Source organism: Phaseolus vulgaris, chromosome 11 (assembly GCF_000499845.2).
Source record: "Phaseolus vulgaris cultivar G19833 chromosome 11, P. vulgaris v2.0, whole genome shotgun sequence".
Lineage (NCBI taxonomy): Eukaryota > Viridiplantae > Streptophyta > Magnoliopsida > Fabales > Fabaceae > Phaseolus > Phaseolus vulgaris.
Genome location: NC_023749.2, coordinates 1,185,869 through 1,201,622, shown reverse-complemented (window position 1 = coordinate 1,201,622; position 15,754 = coordinate 1,185,869). Strand labels below are relative to the sequence as shown.

The 15,754-nt window shown below is 28.9% G+C and overlaps 2 protein-coding genes across 2 annotated transcripts; both read right to left on the bottom strand.

The window, feature by feature from the left end:
- Positions 1 to 223: 223 nt before the first annotated feature.
- LOC137822316 (polygalacturonase-like) lies at positions 224 to 3,502 on the bottom strand. Its single transcript, XM_068627204.1, has 9 exons — positions 3,150 to 3,502; positions 2,917 to 3,042; positions 2,579 to 2,746; positions 2,446 to 2,472; positions 2,165 to 2,372; positions 1,997 to 2,078; positions 1,480 to 1,588; positions 785 to 901; positions 224 to 685 (listed from the first exon to the last, which is right to left on the bottom strand). Exons 1-9 carry the CDS (start codon positions 3,411 to 3,413, stop codon positions 464 to 466), a joined length of 1,323 nt encoding a protein of 440 aa, XP_068483305.1. The 5' UTR covers positions 3,414 to 3,502; the 3' UTR covers positions 224 to 463.
- Positions 3,503 to 7,865: 4,363 nt separating this feature from the next.
- Positions 7,866 to 9,701, bottom strand: LOC137821655 (GRAS family protein TF80-like). Its single transcript, XM_068626358.1, has 2 exons — positions 9,686 to 9,701; positions 7,866 to 9,148 (listed from the first exon to the last, which is right to left on the bottom strand). Exons 1-2 carry the CDS (start codon positions 9,699 to 9,701, stop codon positions 7,866 to 7,868), a joined length of 1,299 nt encoding a protein of 432 aa, XP_068482459.1.
- Positions 9,702 to 15,754: the final 6,053 nt, after the last annotated feature.

The window sequence follows — 15,754 nt, the reverse complement described above, 5'->3', positions numbered from 1 at the left end:
TGCCCAAATCACATTAAAGGTCCAATTCAGGTTATAAACAGCATTGAAGGTAAGCATAATATTATTCTAAGGAACTACTTGAGACTTAGGAAGAAGAAATTGTTTCAATTTGTATCTCAAAAGTTGACAACTGTTACAATTTTCAAATAGTAAAGTCTAACATTGGAAACTAGTTGAAGTTAGTTAAGGTAGTTGAAAACAAAATGAACTCTGAAATCTCATGTAATTGTAACAGGTAGTATTTTATAAGATTATAACATTGAACACATATTCCTTCTTTATTGTATGTAGTTACATTGTTTATCCCTTTTGCACCATTTTCTCCTCTATTCATTGCCAAACTATGGTTAAAAAAGTAGTAGCTGCCAAAAAAGTCAGCAGAGCTAGTCATCAATTACACCAACCTATATAACAACACTAGAAATTTTTAAACCACTAGCTTTTCCAATTGTTGAATTTGTTTTCATGGAGTGCATTGAGGAAAAAACTTTCCTCTGTTGACATATCTAACATTTTCACATGTAGCAATGGTGCCACCTCTGCCTTGTGGCTCTAAAATCACATCCTGCAGGTAGATTTGTCTGCATGGGACTGCTCTGCTGCAGTCAAATTTAATAGCCACTTCTGAGGCACTCGTTCCTCTTATGTTTTGGTATAAAACATTGCTTAATTGCACAGCTGAGTTCTGCTTGAAATTTCAACAAACATGTTATGAGTATCACACATTTAAGGAAGAAAAAGAGTTGCTCTCTATGAATTTTGATGGAGATTGAAAACTTGATACCTGCTCTTGACATGCCTTAGCTTGGTCACAGTAGTATTGATCTATGATTATGGGATTTGTCACATTTTGCATCATTATGTTCAAAAATTTGATGTTTCTTGCATAACCAGAGCCTCCCTGTGTTGAGATCGAATCAAAGGATATAAAAAGTATTTAATGGGTGGTTTAAATTAATAGTATTTTATGCTTTTAGTTCTTCACTTCCTTATTGCACTCAATGGAAACAAGAATGAAGAATCTAATGTGAAATATGGAAAATTATTAACGACTTTGTATGACCTATGTTGTGTTCAAAGCAATTTCATCCTGCATTTCCATCAAAAGCAATTGGAAAATTGCATGTGTAACAAGAAAAATGTCAAAAGTTCATAATAAAACATGACTAAGGTCATTTTTTAGCCAATTAGAAGAAAAACTACTTTGAAAAACATGTTTCAATGGTTTGTTATAGTTCAAATCAAAGGGTGGTCAAGAAGACTAAAAGCAACAAGGTAGAAATTTGTCAACCTTGGATGCACTATATGTCAACTTCCCCATGTTTAGCCACCTTATTCCATAAGTTGAGATTCCTCTTTTTAAAATTGTATTCTAATTTTCTAGCCTCCATTGTCTCTATTCTTTCAACTATCTCAGAAGTTGTGAAGTGCCTAGTAAGTCATATAAACTAAATTTCAAATCACAAAACCAACTTTCACCTGCCAAGTCTTTATTCTCACTCCATTAGTGGTTCCTTTTAAAGTTGCTCTGTTCACTACCACATTGGACACTTCAGCTTCTGAGTTATCTGCTCCCAAGCTACCAATGCTACAAAACACACATTTTCATATAACATTTAGTAAAATTGATTCAAAAAACTTGTATGTGCTATAACATTTTCATGTATACTAAAAGAAAAATCTTATTTTGACAACTGCAAGTTGAAAGAGACCAGTTTAAACTGTGATTTGACCAATAAAATTTTAAAAGTGTTCAATTTCATCAAAAAGTTATTTTTCTTTCAAGTTGTAATCTGGTGCATGGTTGTCAACATATCAATACTCATACTAAAAGGAAAATGTTGCTTTGACAACTGCAAATTGAAAAACATCAGTTTAGACTGTGATTTGATCAATAAAATTTTAAAAGTGTTCAATTTCATCAAGAGGTATTTTTCTTTTCAGTTGTAATCTGGTGCATGATTATCAACGTATGAGTACTCATATTAAAATTAACCTTATTCCATGTCCCGGCCCGCAGGTGATATCTGTTGCTCGAACGTTTTGTGACCCACTTATTATCGAAATACAATCATCACCTTCAACAAACAAAGTTGCAAAATTTAAAATCTTTAACTATAGCCAATTTTTTTTTCATTTTGCACACACACATTGTGGTTACTACCTGTCCCAATATCACTATTGCTTATGACAATATTTTGTGTGTCTGCGACATGAATTCCATCAGTGTTGGGGCTGTCCCCTGGTGCTCTGATGACCAAATTCGAAGCAATAACATTGAAGCATCCTTCAAAGGTTACGTGCATTTGCTGTGCATCTTTGAACATCAGGTTTCTCACTTCCAAATTTTTGCATTGAAAGAAAGTCACAGCCTAAAAAAATTTCCATGAAGTTAGGAATTGCATTTCCTTGTAAAACTCTATGGTATTAAGAATGTTCTTTTACCTTTGGTCTTGGTCCATCGTTGCATGGCTGTGATTCAACGCAAGGAAAGGAAAGAAATGAATGTCAGTATATTCATCATACAACAACAAATGCAATATGAATGAAAATCATTGAGACAAGTTCAATGACTCACAAGGTTAGTGGTGACTTTGCAAGAGTTTTGCCACCACTTTTTTCCTTTGCCATTGAATGTGCCACCACCACCAACTCTGAAATTTGAAACACTATCAAAGATAATCCAGTGTTGTCTATCTTCTTGGTATGCTGACATTTGAGTCCATGCCTCGATTGTGCCATAAAGCTTACATGTTGAATTGGGAAAATAGAAAAAACTGGTTAGTTTTTCACATAATTCATAATTATATAATATATACATTTGTGTCCCGTATATCAATGTTCGTCTCAGTGTCTGTGTTATATTGTTCACTATCTATATCTATCAGTATTTGAAGAACAGAAAATGTATCTCACCATAAAGGCAGTGTTGGGTCTACATGGACCAGAAAATGTGATTGGCTTAAGACGATAGATCCTATTTTCAGGTACCACAAGGACACCCCCTCTTGAACATGCTTCACTCCATGCCTTTCCAAAGGCCTGAAGACCAAGAAGAAAAGTTAACAACAAAAAGATGAAAAAGATTGAGAATGAACTGAATTTATGCATGAAAATGTTCTCTTTTTACTGATAACATGGTATGTTACCTTGGTATTATCTCTTCCATCTGCTTTGGCTCCGAAGTCATCAACATTAACTGTTCCACTCTGCCTAGAAGAAAGAGGGGCAACTCTATTAGCCCTTGTTATAAGACCAAAGTGTTCATGTCTTCTCTTCATGAATCTGCCATCATGCATAGGGTAGTGTTTATAATTTGTCTTATAAAGTGGCTCCTCTATGTAATAGCCATTACATAAGACTATTGAAGAGAGGACAATGAAAAGTGAGAAAGTTGGTGTTTGTGGAAACATTGTGATGTTTCAGATTGTGTTGTGAGAAAGGAAAAACTGAAAGAAGGGAAAAAGTTAGGAAGCTGATAGAAAGATTTTGTACTGTGTGCCAAATGAGGAGCTAATGCTGTATACTTATAGACAAATTAGACCTACTTTTCTAGAGTGGAATTCAATATTTAGTTGGAAGCAAAGTGCATGATTAATTAGAGAATGTTTTTCATTTATTCTAGATTAATGGATAAGTTCTATTAACTACTTAGGTACTATTTATTACTGCAATGAACCAATCTTCTTGAAACTTCAACAACTACATAAAATACTTTTGAAATGATAGTAGTAGCTATAGGTATACTTTGTAGTATCCTTCATACAAGAAACATTTGTAGCTCCTAAACATTCATATTTATTATTTTGATTTAATTACATGCATGTGCTAAACTGAAAATTTCCAGAGGAAAATGTAATCAGAATTTTCCCATGATGCAGCACATGCAGTCTAAACATATGGTAACTGTCAAGTCAGAGTAAGTTGAATGCTTCTCCTTATAAGGAACAGCAACCTCTTAATCCAAATTTTATTGGGGTCTTTGACTTTTTATAGTGGTAATTTCTCTACTCTCTGTACCATAAAAAGCAATACTAAATAATTTGAAGCAGATGAGTTTCTGAAAAGGGAAGAGAAGGTGTCATTGTGGCAATATGAGGATGGGTTGCATGTGATTTTTGAGTGAAAACTTGCCATAATGTGTTGTGGAAAACATAGTTATGGGACACTTGGTTATTTCCCAAATAAAATATATACAAATAGAGATTCCTCTTAAATAACGTGTCCACGTATTTGAACGCCGCCAACACTCGTATAACACGTATTAGTAAAGTGTTTAATTCAAAAAATATTTATTGAATTTCTGACAAACATTAATTTTCTAAAAATTTAAATTTATTGTATAAATTTTTATTATGATTATAAAAATAAGGGACAAATAATTTTAAATCAATCATGAAAAACACCTTTATACTAAAAAAGCTGAAACATACTTATGCACATAAATCTTTATTGTCAATTTATATAATTTATAATTATATAATATATAGATTCGTGCTCTGTGTTCGATATTTTAGTGATTACATGTATCTTCGTGTTCGTGTCTGTGTTCGTGTTGTATCAGTGTCCGTGTCAGTATCGGTGCTACATAACTACCACATACTAAGCCCATAATCTGAAGAACACATGGTTCTTATACATAACTAATGGTAATGTGAATTACGTAATAACTTGTAAGCTTGTGTTTCTTATATCTTGCACCTGCCCTTCTTGTTAGTTCATGAGTTAGGTTGGTTTGGTTCCAAATTTGGTATAATCCATTACACAGCACAATAAATAAATAATGCAGTGGTTCACCCTCAAAGATTTATACCTGCAATTGAAACAGGGAAAGCATGAACAGGGGTGGGGATTTAGAAGAAAATATATAAGAAAAGTTTGTAATGAAAGTCATGTGTGTTCGTGGTGGGTATATGAGTAAGGTATATGGCACAATCTGTTGCGGAAAAACCGAAGAAAATGTTGACAAAAACTATTGTTTGGCTTTGGATAATTGACTTGGATAACAAAACATATATGTTTCATGTTTTAATAATAACCTACTAAACTGATTAGTGGCGTGACATCAGAACATTATCTAACTGAAATTTAATTAATATTTTTCACTACTTCGGTTAACTATTAGCTGAGTCAATAAATGATTTTTAAACTTCAGGGGTTCTACTGTTAAGTTTCTGTTTGAAGTTTGTTAATATTTTATATTATATATTCTACTGGTGTGACTCATTGAATAATGGGTGAGAATAAATTGTTTCTTTTCTTCCACAATCATATTGTTTCTCTTCTTTCAACTTTACATATTAGAATATTTGTAGAATATTTTTGTTATTTCAATGACAAATTGGGGATAGGTTGAAATAGACATGTTAGACAATTTGTCTTTATGCGACGACTGATTTTTTTCATATTAATTGTGATTTGCATCCATATTTTTTCCTAAAACTCAAAATTGTTTTTGTCATCTTTTCTGAATTTTCGTATAACGAATAAGAAAAAAAGCTTTTGAATCTTAAACGTCCGGAAGAAATTCTTGTGCTGCGGATGATTACACCTGGAAGACATCTATGTTCTGGATTTACATATTCGAAACTATTTTATTTGTGTTGTGAATATGGATATCCAAAATATTAAGGATAAAATAGATATTTTCTATATAGATATTGGGTGTATATAACAATTAATCTGGTGTAGGGAGAATTATTTGACCTGGAAATTTTCTGTTGGGCCCAAAAATTGTAACACTTTGAAGGTACATTCTCCCTGCACCCAACACATTCTAACTGGCACCCAATCACTTAATAGTAAAAGACGAATATATCCTTAATGAAATTCTGAAAACTATAATTGTGATATGCACCCAATCACCTGCACCAACCCTATTCTTTTGTTCTTCCATTCCATTGTGCCTGCCGCAGCCACCGAGCCACCGAGCCACCGTGTTGTGCAGCCACCGTGAGCAAGCTTGTTGTCCAACCACCGTGAGCGACGTTCTTCTCCATTCTTCTGCACCCACCGTGACCTCCATTATCGCAGGCAGAGCACCAGATTCGAAGGTACGTCATGCTTTTGGATATTTTTATCCATAAGTGAGTGAGAGTTGCGGATATTTTTATCCGCAAGTGACTTTTGAGAGGTGCGGATATTTTTATCCGTAAGGGAGTTTGGGGTCCGAATATTTTTATCCGTAAGTTTGTTTTGACTTAGGGATATTTTTATCCGAAATATAGTTGGGTCCGGATATTTTTATCCGTAGGCACAACTGTGGTTGGCTTCCGGATATTTTTATCCGTAGGCACAACTGTAGCTTCCGGATATTTTTATCCGTAAGCAACGATCAGTTCTGGATATTTTTATCCGTAAGCAACGAGCAGTTCCGAATATTTTTATCCGTAAATAAAAAAGACAAGGGCATTTTAGGATTTTTAAAAGTGTGTCGGGTGCCAGTCACAATTGATCGGGTGCAGGAAGCAATTGCCAACTTTGAATTTTCTAAAAGAAAATGGACTTGCTGGCAATCGAGTTGGGCTAGTTACATTGGGATCAATCAAGCGGTTACGCCAATAAGCTATTGGCTTTTACTTCCTGCAACCCCTTGTTTTTGAACCAGCAGGTCACAATTTATAAAACAATTATTTTATTCTTATTTAAAGTGACTTTTAAATTACTTGTTCTGGAAATTTGTTCAAAACACATTTTTTAGAATTTATGAAATACATTTCAAAATACGTCTTTTGAAATAAGGTAAGATTTTTGGAATAAAATTTATAGAATAAAATTTCTAGAACCCATGAAATACTTCTGAAACAAGCTTTTTATAACAAAATTTTCAGAATGTATATAGTATTTTCAGAATATATTTTCCAAAATAAGTTTTCTAGAACAAACACTTTCCAAAATACATTTCATGTTTTCTGGTAAGAGTTTTTCAGAATGAGATTTTTCCTCTTCTTCTAATTGTAGCATTCTCCTTCTCTTCTTCTTCTTCTTCACAGCGATGATGGTGCATCAATGACAGTAATGGTGGCTTAAGGTGAGGAAGAAGTGGATGGAACAATTCAGTCATTTCACTCAATTATGGGAGTGTAGGTTCAGAAAGAAGGTGCAAGAAGTAAAAGCCCAATATCCCTATCCTTGTGTGATTTTTTTGGTTAATCTCATTTTCCCAGAGGTTTTGCATTGATGAAAACTGCCAAGAACATCTGATTTACCTTCTTGAACACATTTTATATTAAGGGATAATTTGATGCCAATGTAGTTAAATAAAGAGTAAGCTTGAGATATTAAATCACACTTCCACAATATTTACCCAATAAAAAAATATATTTCTACACAAATGTATCATTCAAATATTTCAACAAATAAAATTAAATATACAATCCTTTTAACACACTATTTAACACATTCTTCATTATTATCATCATCAATAATAATAATAATAAATATTTAACACATTCTTCATTGTTATTATCATTAACTAGTAATAATAATAATAATAGAGATTGTGTTAAATAATGTGTTTAATAGAATGAATTGGAAAAACACTTCCTGATTAAATTAAATTAAGGCTACTTGGTAATAAGGTACTCAGAATATATCTTCTAAAATTTGGCTAATTCTCCTAACAGAGCAGATGAATTGTGATATGCACCATATTTTTTTAAAACCTCAAATTACATGTCATCTTTTTTGGATTTTTCATCTAAAATGAGAAAAAAACTTCCGAATCAAACATTCTTGTACTACAAATGGTCATATTCAGAAGGAACATCTTAGTTCTAAATTTACATATCCAAAACTGTGTTATTTATGTTACGGATATGGATATGCAGAAGAATAAAATAGATATTCAGGAGGGAGAATTAGTCCTAAAACTTCCAGGCTGAAATTGAAAAGAGAGGAATTTTCTCCCAACAAATGAACAAGAACTTGTTCTTGTGATGAATGTGGTAACTTGGTACATAGCTCTGCAACAACTTTGTTGCCAGCCAAATCCCATTGGAGCTGATAGGAACTCTTCCAAATCCAGCCAATTCAAGTCTTGGAATCCATGTTTCAAGCTTCTCATGCCTCTCCTTTCTCTCAACCCCTTCACATGCAACAATGTTCTTGATCTCTTCACCAAGAAGCATCTTCTCCAACAGGCTTCTCCCTACCCATGTTCTTGAAGTAGACGCTTCCAAGCAATCAAACAGTGTGCTGTAAAAGTTCAAAGCTTTGGACACCCTCTCTCTCAAGCTACTTCCATTAACATTTGACTCCTGCTCTGTCACCACCATCACTCTGGGTTGCAGCCTCCACAGACCATTCAGAAAACACTCCATCTTATGTGATGGACATGGAGAAAAAGGTGAGAGTGCTGAGTCAGGACTTGGTTTCACCTTCTTGTTCTTCTGTTTCACAAGCATCTCAGCAAAAACCCTTTGACCCTTCATTTTGACCGTCTCATCATCATTGGCAGCCAGAAGAGAGTGAAGCTGAAGAACACAGCTGATTGCAAGAGGCTCACCTTTCTTGATGGGCAATGTCTCAGGGTCTAGGCTCTCCAAACTGCTCACAACAGCATTGAATTCGAAATGGAAGTGCAATCTTTCAGCTTCAACTTTCAGATGCAACCCCATTTGCTCCAACACTTCCTTCTTCTCATGAATGGCTGTGACTGTAATCTTCAGATACGGTGTGTTTGTTAGACGCTCTCTCAAACTCTGCATCAGACCAGTCCACTGATCAGCGTTTGATGGACTCAGATCAAGCACATTAATCGCTGTTTCCCCCTGCATGGCTTCTATAATCGTCTGATTTGTGACTGTGTGTGCGATCTTTAAGAAGGGGTAGAAATCAAAGAACAGTTTCTTCACGAGTTGTTGTTCAGGAGTTGATAATGTTCTCACCAAACGGAGAACTTTTGGAACACCACGCAGATTTTTTGTCATTTGGCAACATGCTAGTGCCTCGGTGAAATAAGTAGCAACACGTTGCATTGAATCACCATCTGGGGAAACAAGGCGAGAGAGATGGTACAGTGCAATATCTGCACCAATGAAGTTTTCTGATTCAGTAAAAGTTGCACACTCTTTAAGAAGATTGATTATGCGTATGCCCTCTTCATCCCAGTTCATCCCTTTGGGTCCCTGCAAGTGGTCCTGTGAACCTATTATTCAACCAGAACGAATCAGGTTAGAATTGTCAAAAATTTAATAAATATTTTTTTAATTGAAAATTTCACCGATACATGTCTTATAAATATCATAAGAGTCTCTTATAAATATCGTACGAGTGTCGATGTTCGATACATGTGTCCGATACGAACACACCATTTAAGAAGAAGAGTATATGATCCTCATAGATTATTATACATTAAGAATTGAGTAAAACATCCTTAATTGGTAGCTAAAGAAAACAAAGAGGGGAAAATTTTCTTATTTTGTTGATCAGAAAAACTACCTGGGTCCATAGTTTGGACTGCATGCATATGCAAATGAACCCACCCTCAAATTTTCTTCACTGCTTTTTTGAATCCATTTGAAAACGTAGATGAGAAATTCTTAGAGTTTTGGTTTAGACTAATGATCCGAAGAGGTCTGAATAAGGGTTCTAAAGTTGAGCTTTATAGTTGAGCTTTTGTTTTGTGCATTCAGGTGGAGACAATGAAAGAAAAAATGATTTTGTCTTTTTAATTTGTACACACCTTGATCTGCCACCATAGATTCTGAGATTTCTAACCAGAAATTATTATTTTACTGTTTCCACAAAATTTGAATTATTATTATTATATCATTGCCGGCCAAACGAAGTTTCTTGATTCCATGTCTCTCTTCCTTGGTGCTTAGAACATAGTGCATCGTGATGAGGGGACATCAATGGTTAAACATTATTCTTAAATGCCTCCAAAAATGTTTATTGGATTAATGTAGAAGTGTGTGTTCCGACAAAATGGGTCACAAAGATTTGTTTGCAAACCAAGATTTTGTCTCACTCCTGCGTCTGCGGAGAAAGAACGCGCCTCCGCCAAACAAATGGGAATGATTTTTTTTTAGAAAAATGATATGTTAATAATTTACAGTGTTCTGTACAATTTTTTATGTAATGAATTTAAAAATAAATATATATAATAAAAAATAAATTTAAAAATAAATAATATAAAAAATATTAAAATAATAGTATTTGATAACGTGATTGTATAAAAAAATAGTTGTCAATGTATTATTTTTTTTAATTGAATAATGATATATTAATATTATATATTTTTTTATATTACAACTCTTAATATTATTATTTTAATATTTTTTATATATTATTATTATAAATTTATTTTTTATTTTATATATTTATTTTTAAATCTATCACATCAAAAAATTATATACAACTTTAAAGATTGTTTTTCTTTATAGTTAACGTCATAAAATGATTTACTCCTAGTTAAATAATAATTTTAATTACATAAATCGAGAAAATTATAATTATTACATCATAAAAAAATTATTTAAGTAGAATTGATACTTAACGTTTAATTTGAAAATGTTAATAGTTTAATATAAAATTGTAACTTTTATTTTAATTATAATAAGTTGATTTACATTAGTTGGAAAAGAGTATAATTAAGATTTAATTATGTTATAAATTTGAGTATTTTGAGCTGATCTGTTATAAAATATGATTGGATTGAGTGTTTAAATTATTTTTTATTTTTATATAACGTGGTCTAACGTTACTTTTGTCTTCTCATTTTTAATTTCTACGTCAATTTGTTATTTTTTTTTCTCTCCAATTTTTTTCAAAGAACAAGTTGATCGTGTGAGAAATTAAAGAGAGAAAGAGCTAGTTGATTGATTTGTTAAAGACGAGAAAACAAAAATAATAATAATAATGTTATCTCATTAATAATAAAATCAAACGATAAGTACTTAGATGAAAATAAAAAAATATTATAAACATTCAATTAAAAAAGTAGTTAAAACTTAATTAGTGTATAATTAATGATAGATAATAAGTACACTTTCACTATTGTAATTATTTAAGTATTGATCATAAAATATAATTAGATAGAGTGACTGCAAGAAAATTATAGAATAGAAACTAATTTGAGAAAAAAAAAATAATTAGTTGTTATAATGACTAAATGAGAGACAATTTTAGGAACTAAATACATTTTTGGTTTCTAAATTAGTTTCTACTATTATTGTTAAATGGTTTCTAAATTGGTATTTAATTAACAATCAAGGTTTTTGCTACCAAATTTTTGAAACTAAATAATTGATAGTTAAAACACTGGTAGGATACCAATTTAGAAACTATTTAACAATCATAAAAACCTGTTTAGAAACCAATTTTTTTTAGTTTCTAAAATGTCTCTAATTTAGTTATTATTGCAACTAATTAGTTTGGTATCTAAAATTGGTTTCTATTTTATGATTTTTTTTTAATGAGTGTTTAAATTATTTTTTATTTTTCTATGAGTATGATTTTTTTCTTAGTGAAATAGCTGGTCTAATGTTACTTTTGTTTTCTATTTTTAATTTGTAGGTCAATTTGTTATTTTCCTCTCTTAAAAAATAGTTGATTTAACTAGGTTTCTCTTTTTAAGAGGAAGTTGTACGAGAAATTAAAGAAAGGAAAAATTAGTTGATCGAGGAGTTAAAGACAAAAAATAATAATAACATTATCTTGTTAATAATAAAATTAAACAACAAGTTGAAAATAAAAAAAAAAGATTATAAATATTTAATAAACACAAAAAATTTATCAAAATGTAATTAAAAATTATTTAAAACTTAATTAATGTACAATTAATAATAAGTACAGTTTCACTAAATAACATTATCCTATGTGAGAAGGGATATACTTTGCATCTTGTTTAAGAAGCATAGGTTTCATAATCAATTCTCAATTTTTTCATGGTGGTGTAAGAGCTTCCACTATCATTTGTTAAACTTAGTCAAATTTTACATTGTCTTCAAATTTAAAATCTAAATTTAAAATCTAAATATTTAGTAATTTGGTAGATATCAATTTAAAAATTATTTATTAATAATAAAAACTAATTTAGAAACTAATAATTTTTTTAATTTTTAAAATAGTTTCTAATTTAGTAACTATAATAATTAATTATTTTTTAGTTTCTGAAATTGATTTCTTTAGTGTATATGTATATAATAATATCATACAATTTTCCTACAAATATTCGAGGAAGCTTCATCTGCAACATTCCACCTTTTCTTTATAGCCATAACCATTAAAAAAATGAAACTCAATTAGTGTAACTTTTCTTTAAGATAAGTTTTTCTTTTTACCTAAACTGCAAAACCTATGTGTTGGAGCAAAGCAATGCTTAAAGTGTGGGAGATTCCAAGGTTTAGGAGATTGTTGTTTTTCTTTTGAGACGCCAAAACTTGCCTCAAAAACATAAATTTATTATACGTAGAAAACGAAAACATGAAAAACCAAAAGAATTTCCTCTTTGAAGCACTTCCAAACAGAAAATATCAACATTTGAAGAGAGACTATGCAAATTTATCTTTGGATCAAAATGTATCCAATCCAATAATAAATAATCCTTAGTTGACACTTTATACCTAATTTTTTATTCACTACAATTTATATTTGTGGTAAGAAAACTATTATAATGAATATCGTCGTGTTTTCTTTTACGTCAAACGAATCTTCGGTGTTATCTGTATTATAATATTATAGCATCTATAATGATTAGTCAACGTAACATATTATTCTATTACAAAAATTTGTTGTCACCTAAAAAAACTGTCACCGACCTATTTCAATAGTCTCATTATTATAAGTATTCAATAGTTTCATTATTACAAGTATCTAAGAGGTCTAAAATTTAAACTAAGAAGGAAAATCAATTTAGTGATAGAGTACAAATACAGAAAAACATAATATTTGATTTTCATATTTTAGTTTACATGCAATTTTGATTTCTCTAATTTTAATAGCTCGTATTTATATTTTACTTAAATAGATTTTTGTCTCTTAATTTTTTATTGATATGATAGTATAATTAATTTTTTACCTCATGTGTTATAATGTTATTAAAGTCGTAAATTTTTAATTTAATTTTATTAAACAAAAGAGAAACAAAAGGAGAAAATATTTTGAAGAGCTTCTCAATTATAGAGATTTTTTTACTTTTAACTGTAAATTGCTATTTTTGTGTTGACTTTATTATATTCAAAATAAATAGTGAAAATAGTTAAAAGCAGTATTTTTTATTTTACATTTTGAATTTGTTATTTCTACTTTAAAAATGAACTGATAAGTACACGCAAATAAATGTACGAATCTCAAACACATTTAATTATAAACAAATAGTATTTATTTTGATTTTAACTATTACCAAAATTTAAATTATAAATATTGAAAACAACATATTTTTTATTTTTTTATGATATTTATATTTAAAAAATATAAATAAAAAAATAAGTGCTCAAGTCCTAACACTTTTAGTTATGAATATATTACTTTATTTTGAATTTAATAATTATTAAAATAAAAAAATAGTGAGAACAAAAATATTTGTATTCAATTCTTTGAATATGATATTTTAGAAAAAAAAAATCATAATTATTATAAATGAATGTGCGAATTGAAATAGTTTTAATTGTTGAAATTTTACTTGACTTTGGCTTTAATTTTTCTAAACCTTTTGACTTTCAACATTAAAATGATGACTATATGACTTATGATATGAAAAATAGACAAAATTTGTGTACAATCGTTGACAAAGGTTTAAGGTTGGATTCCCATAAGTTTCTCTCTTATATAACTGAAAATATTATTTTATTCTAAAAATGAAGGCTAAATCATTTGTTTATAAAAATAATTACATAATTTGCATTTTCCAAACAATTAAAATATCATTACATTTTTATTTACTTTTCGCAACTTTAATTTGTACAAAGAAATTAAAGCTTACATAAAAGAGTAGGTATGAAAACAAGAAAATTGATTTTGGTTTCTATTTAGTAGTAGTGAATTCTAACACACCATAATATTATTTACATTTTTATTTCTCTATCTATTATCCTTTTGTTTTTATTTTTCTATCTAGCATTCTTTTATTTTTATTTCCCTATCTAGCACCATTTCAAAAGTAAAAAAAAAAATAATAATAATTTTTTTTTATAATTTTAATTTTAAATGCATTAAAAAATAAATATTTTTAATGTTTAAAATAGTTAGAAATATAATTAATGAATAAAGAAATAAGTTTTTACAAAATAAAAATAAAAAAGTAATAAATGAAAAATGTTTAGTTTATTTTTTTTAAATGAAGAAAATAAAAAATAAAACACTACAACAACATACAAGTTGAATCTATAAAGAAAAACTAGTATTTATTTTTATTATTATTGATGATGTAATCATGTTAATTTCAAGTAAAAATGAACCTAAAAAATACAGGACATAATTATAAAAAAACAAAGTCAATTAGTATTAATTAGTAGTGGACACAAATAATATTGAATGTCTACCCTAAATGCAAAATCCTAAAAAAAAACTAATGTAAATGCTACACTTAATGCTTAAAAATGAGAAGAAGAAAAATACAAAAACAAATAAATATATAAAATAAAAACAGCAACAATAAAAATAAAAACAAAAAAATAGAAATAAATAAAGAATGACAAAAAAAAAAATAACTAAAAACATAAAATATATAAAATAAAGACAAAACAAAATAAGATAAAGATAAAAGATATAAAAATAAAATCAAAATTAAAACAAGATAAAGATAAGAGATATAAGGTGATACTAAATAAGTATATATTGAACATAAAAAAAATGAGAGATAATCATTAATTTAATATTTTCTTCAATGGTACATTAAATAATTTGTGTCAAATAAAATATAATTAATGACGAGAAGTGGACGATTAAGTAACGTTGGGACACGTTCTTTTTGTGTGTCCTGGTGTTTGACTTTTTTTGTTCGATCATGTGGTTCTCTTATGTCCATATCAATCCTTATTCGACTTGACTTAGGCCTTCTCTTTGAGGTTCTTTTCATGAGCATAGTATTTGACCTGTGTATGCAGGCCAATACTCTTCAATATTATTTGTGTGTCTACTACTAATTAATATTAATTGACTTTGATTTTTTTATAATTATGTCATGTATTTTTTACTTGAAATTAACATGATTACATCATCAATAATAATAAAAATAAATACAAATTTATGTTTATAGATTCAATTTTTATGTTGTTGTAGGATTTAAATTTTTATTTTCTTCATTTAAAAAAAAATAAACTAGACATTTTTAATTTATTACTTTTTATTTTTATTTTGTAAAAACTTATTTCTTTATTCATTAATAACTATTTTAAACATTAAAAATATTTATATTTTTAATGCATTTTAAATTAAAATTATCTTATTTTTTTAACTTTTAAAATGGTGCTACATAGAAAAATAAAAACAAAAAGTGTTATATAAAAAAATAAAAATAAAAGAATAATAAATGAAAAAATAAAAGTATAAATAATACTATATATTGAGAAATTGAAAAAACAAACAAATTCTAAGATTTTCATCATACAAACAATATTTCCAACTTAAATAGCAATTTCTCATATTGATAACTAAAAAAATTATTAAAAAAAATTTAAAAAATAAAAAACAATTAATTAATATATTAATTAAATTATATATTATTTTAAATACTAAAACAGTTATTAATTTTTATATTAATTTATATTATTATTAAATAATTTTTAAATTAAGATATAATTAGTTACAC

Coding starts and splice junctions, on each gene's coding strand:
- LOC137822316 (XM_068627204.1), bottom strand. CDS start 3,413: ATGTTTCCACAAACACCAACTTTCTCACTTTTCATTGTCCTCTCTTCA. Junction 1,589..1,996: donor GGGCCGGGACATGGAATAAG/GTTAATTTTAAT, acceptor TGTGTTTTGTAG/CATTGGTAGCTTGGGAGCAG. Junction 686..784: donor CTAAGGCATGTCAAGAGCAG/GTATCAAGTTTT, acceptor AATTTCAAGCAG/AACTCAGCTGTGCAATTAAG.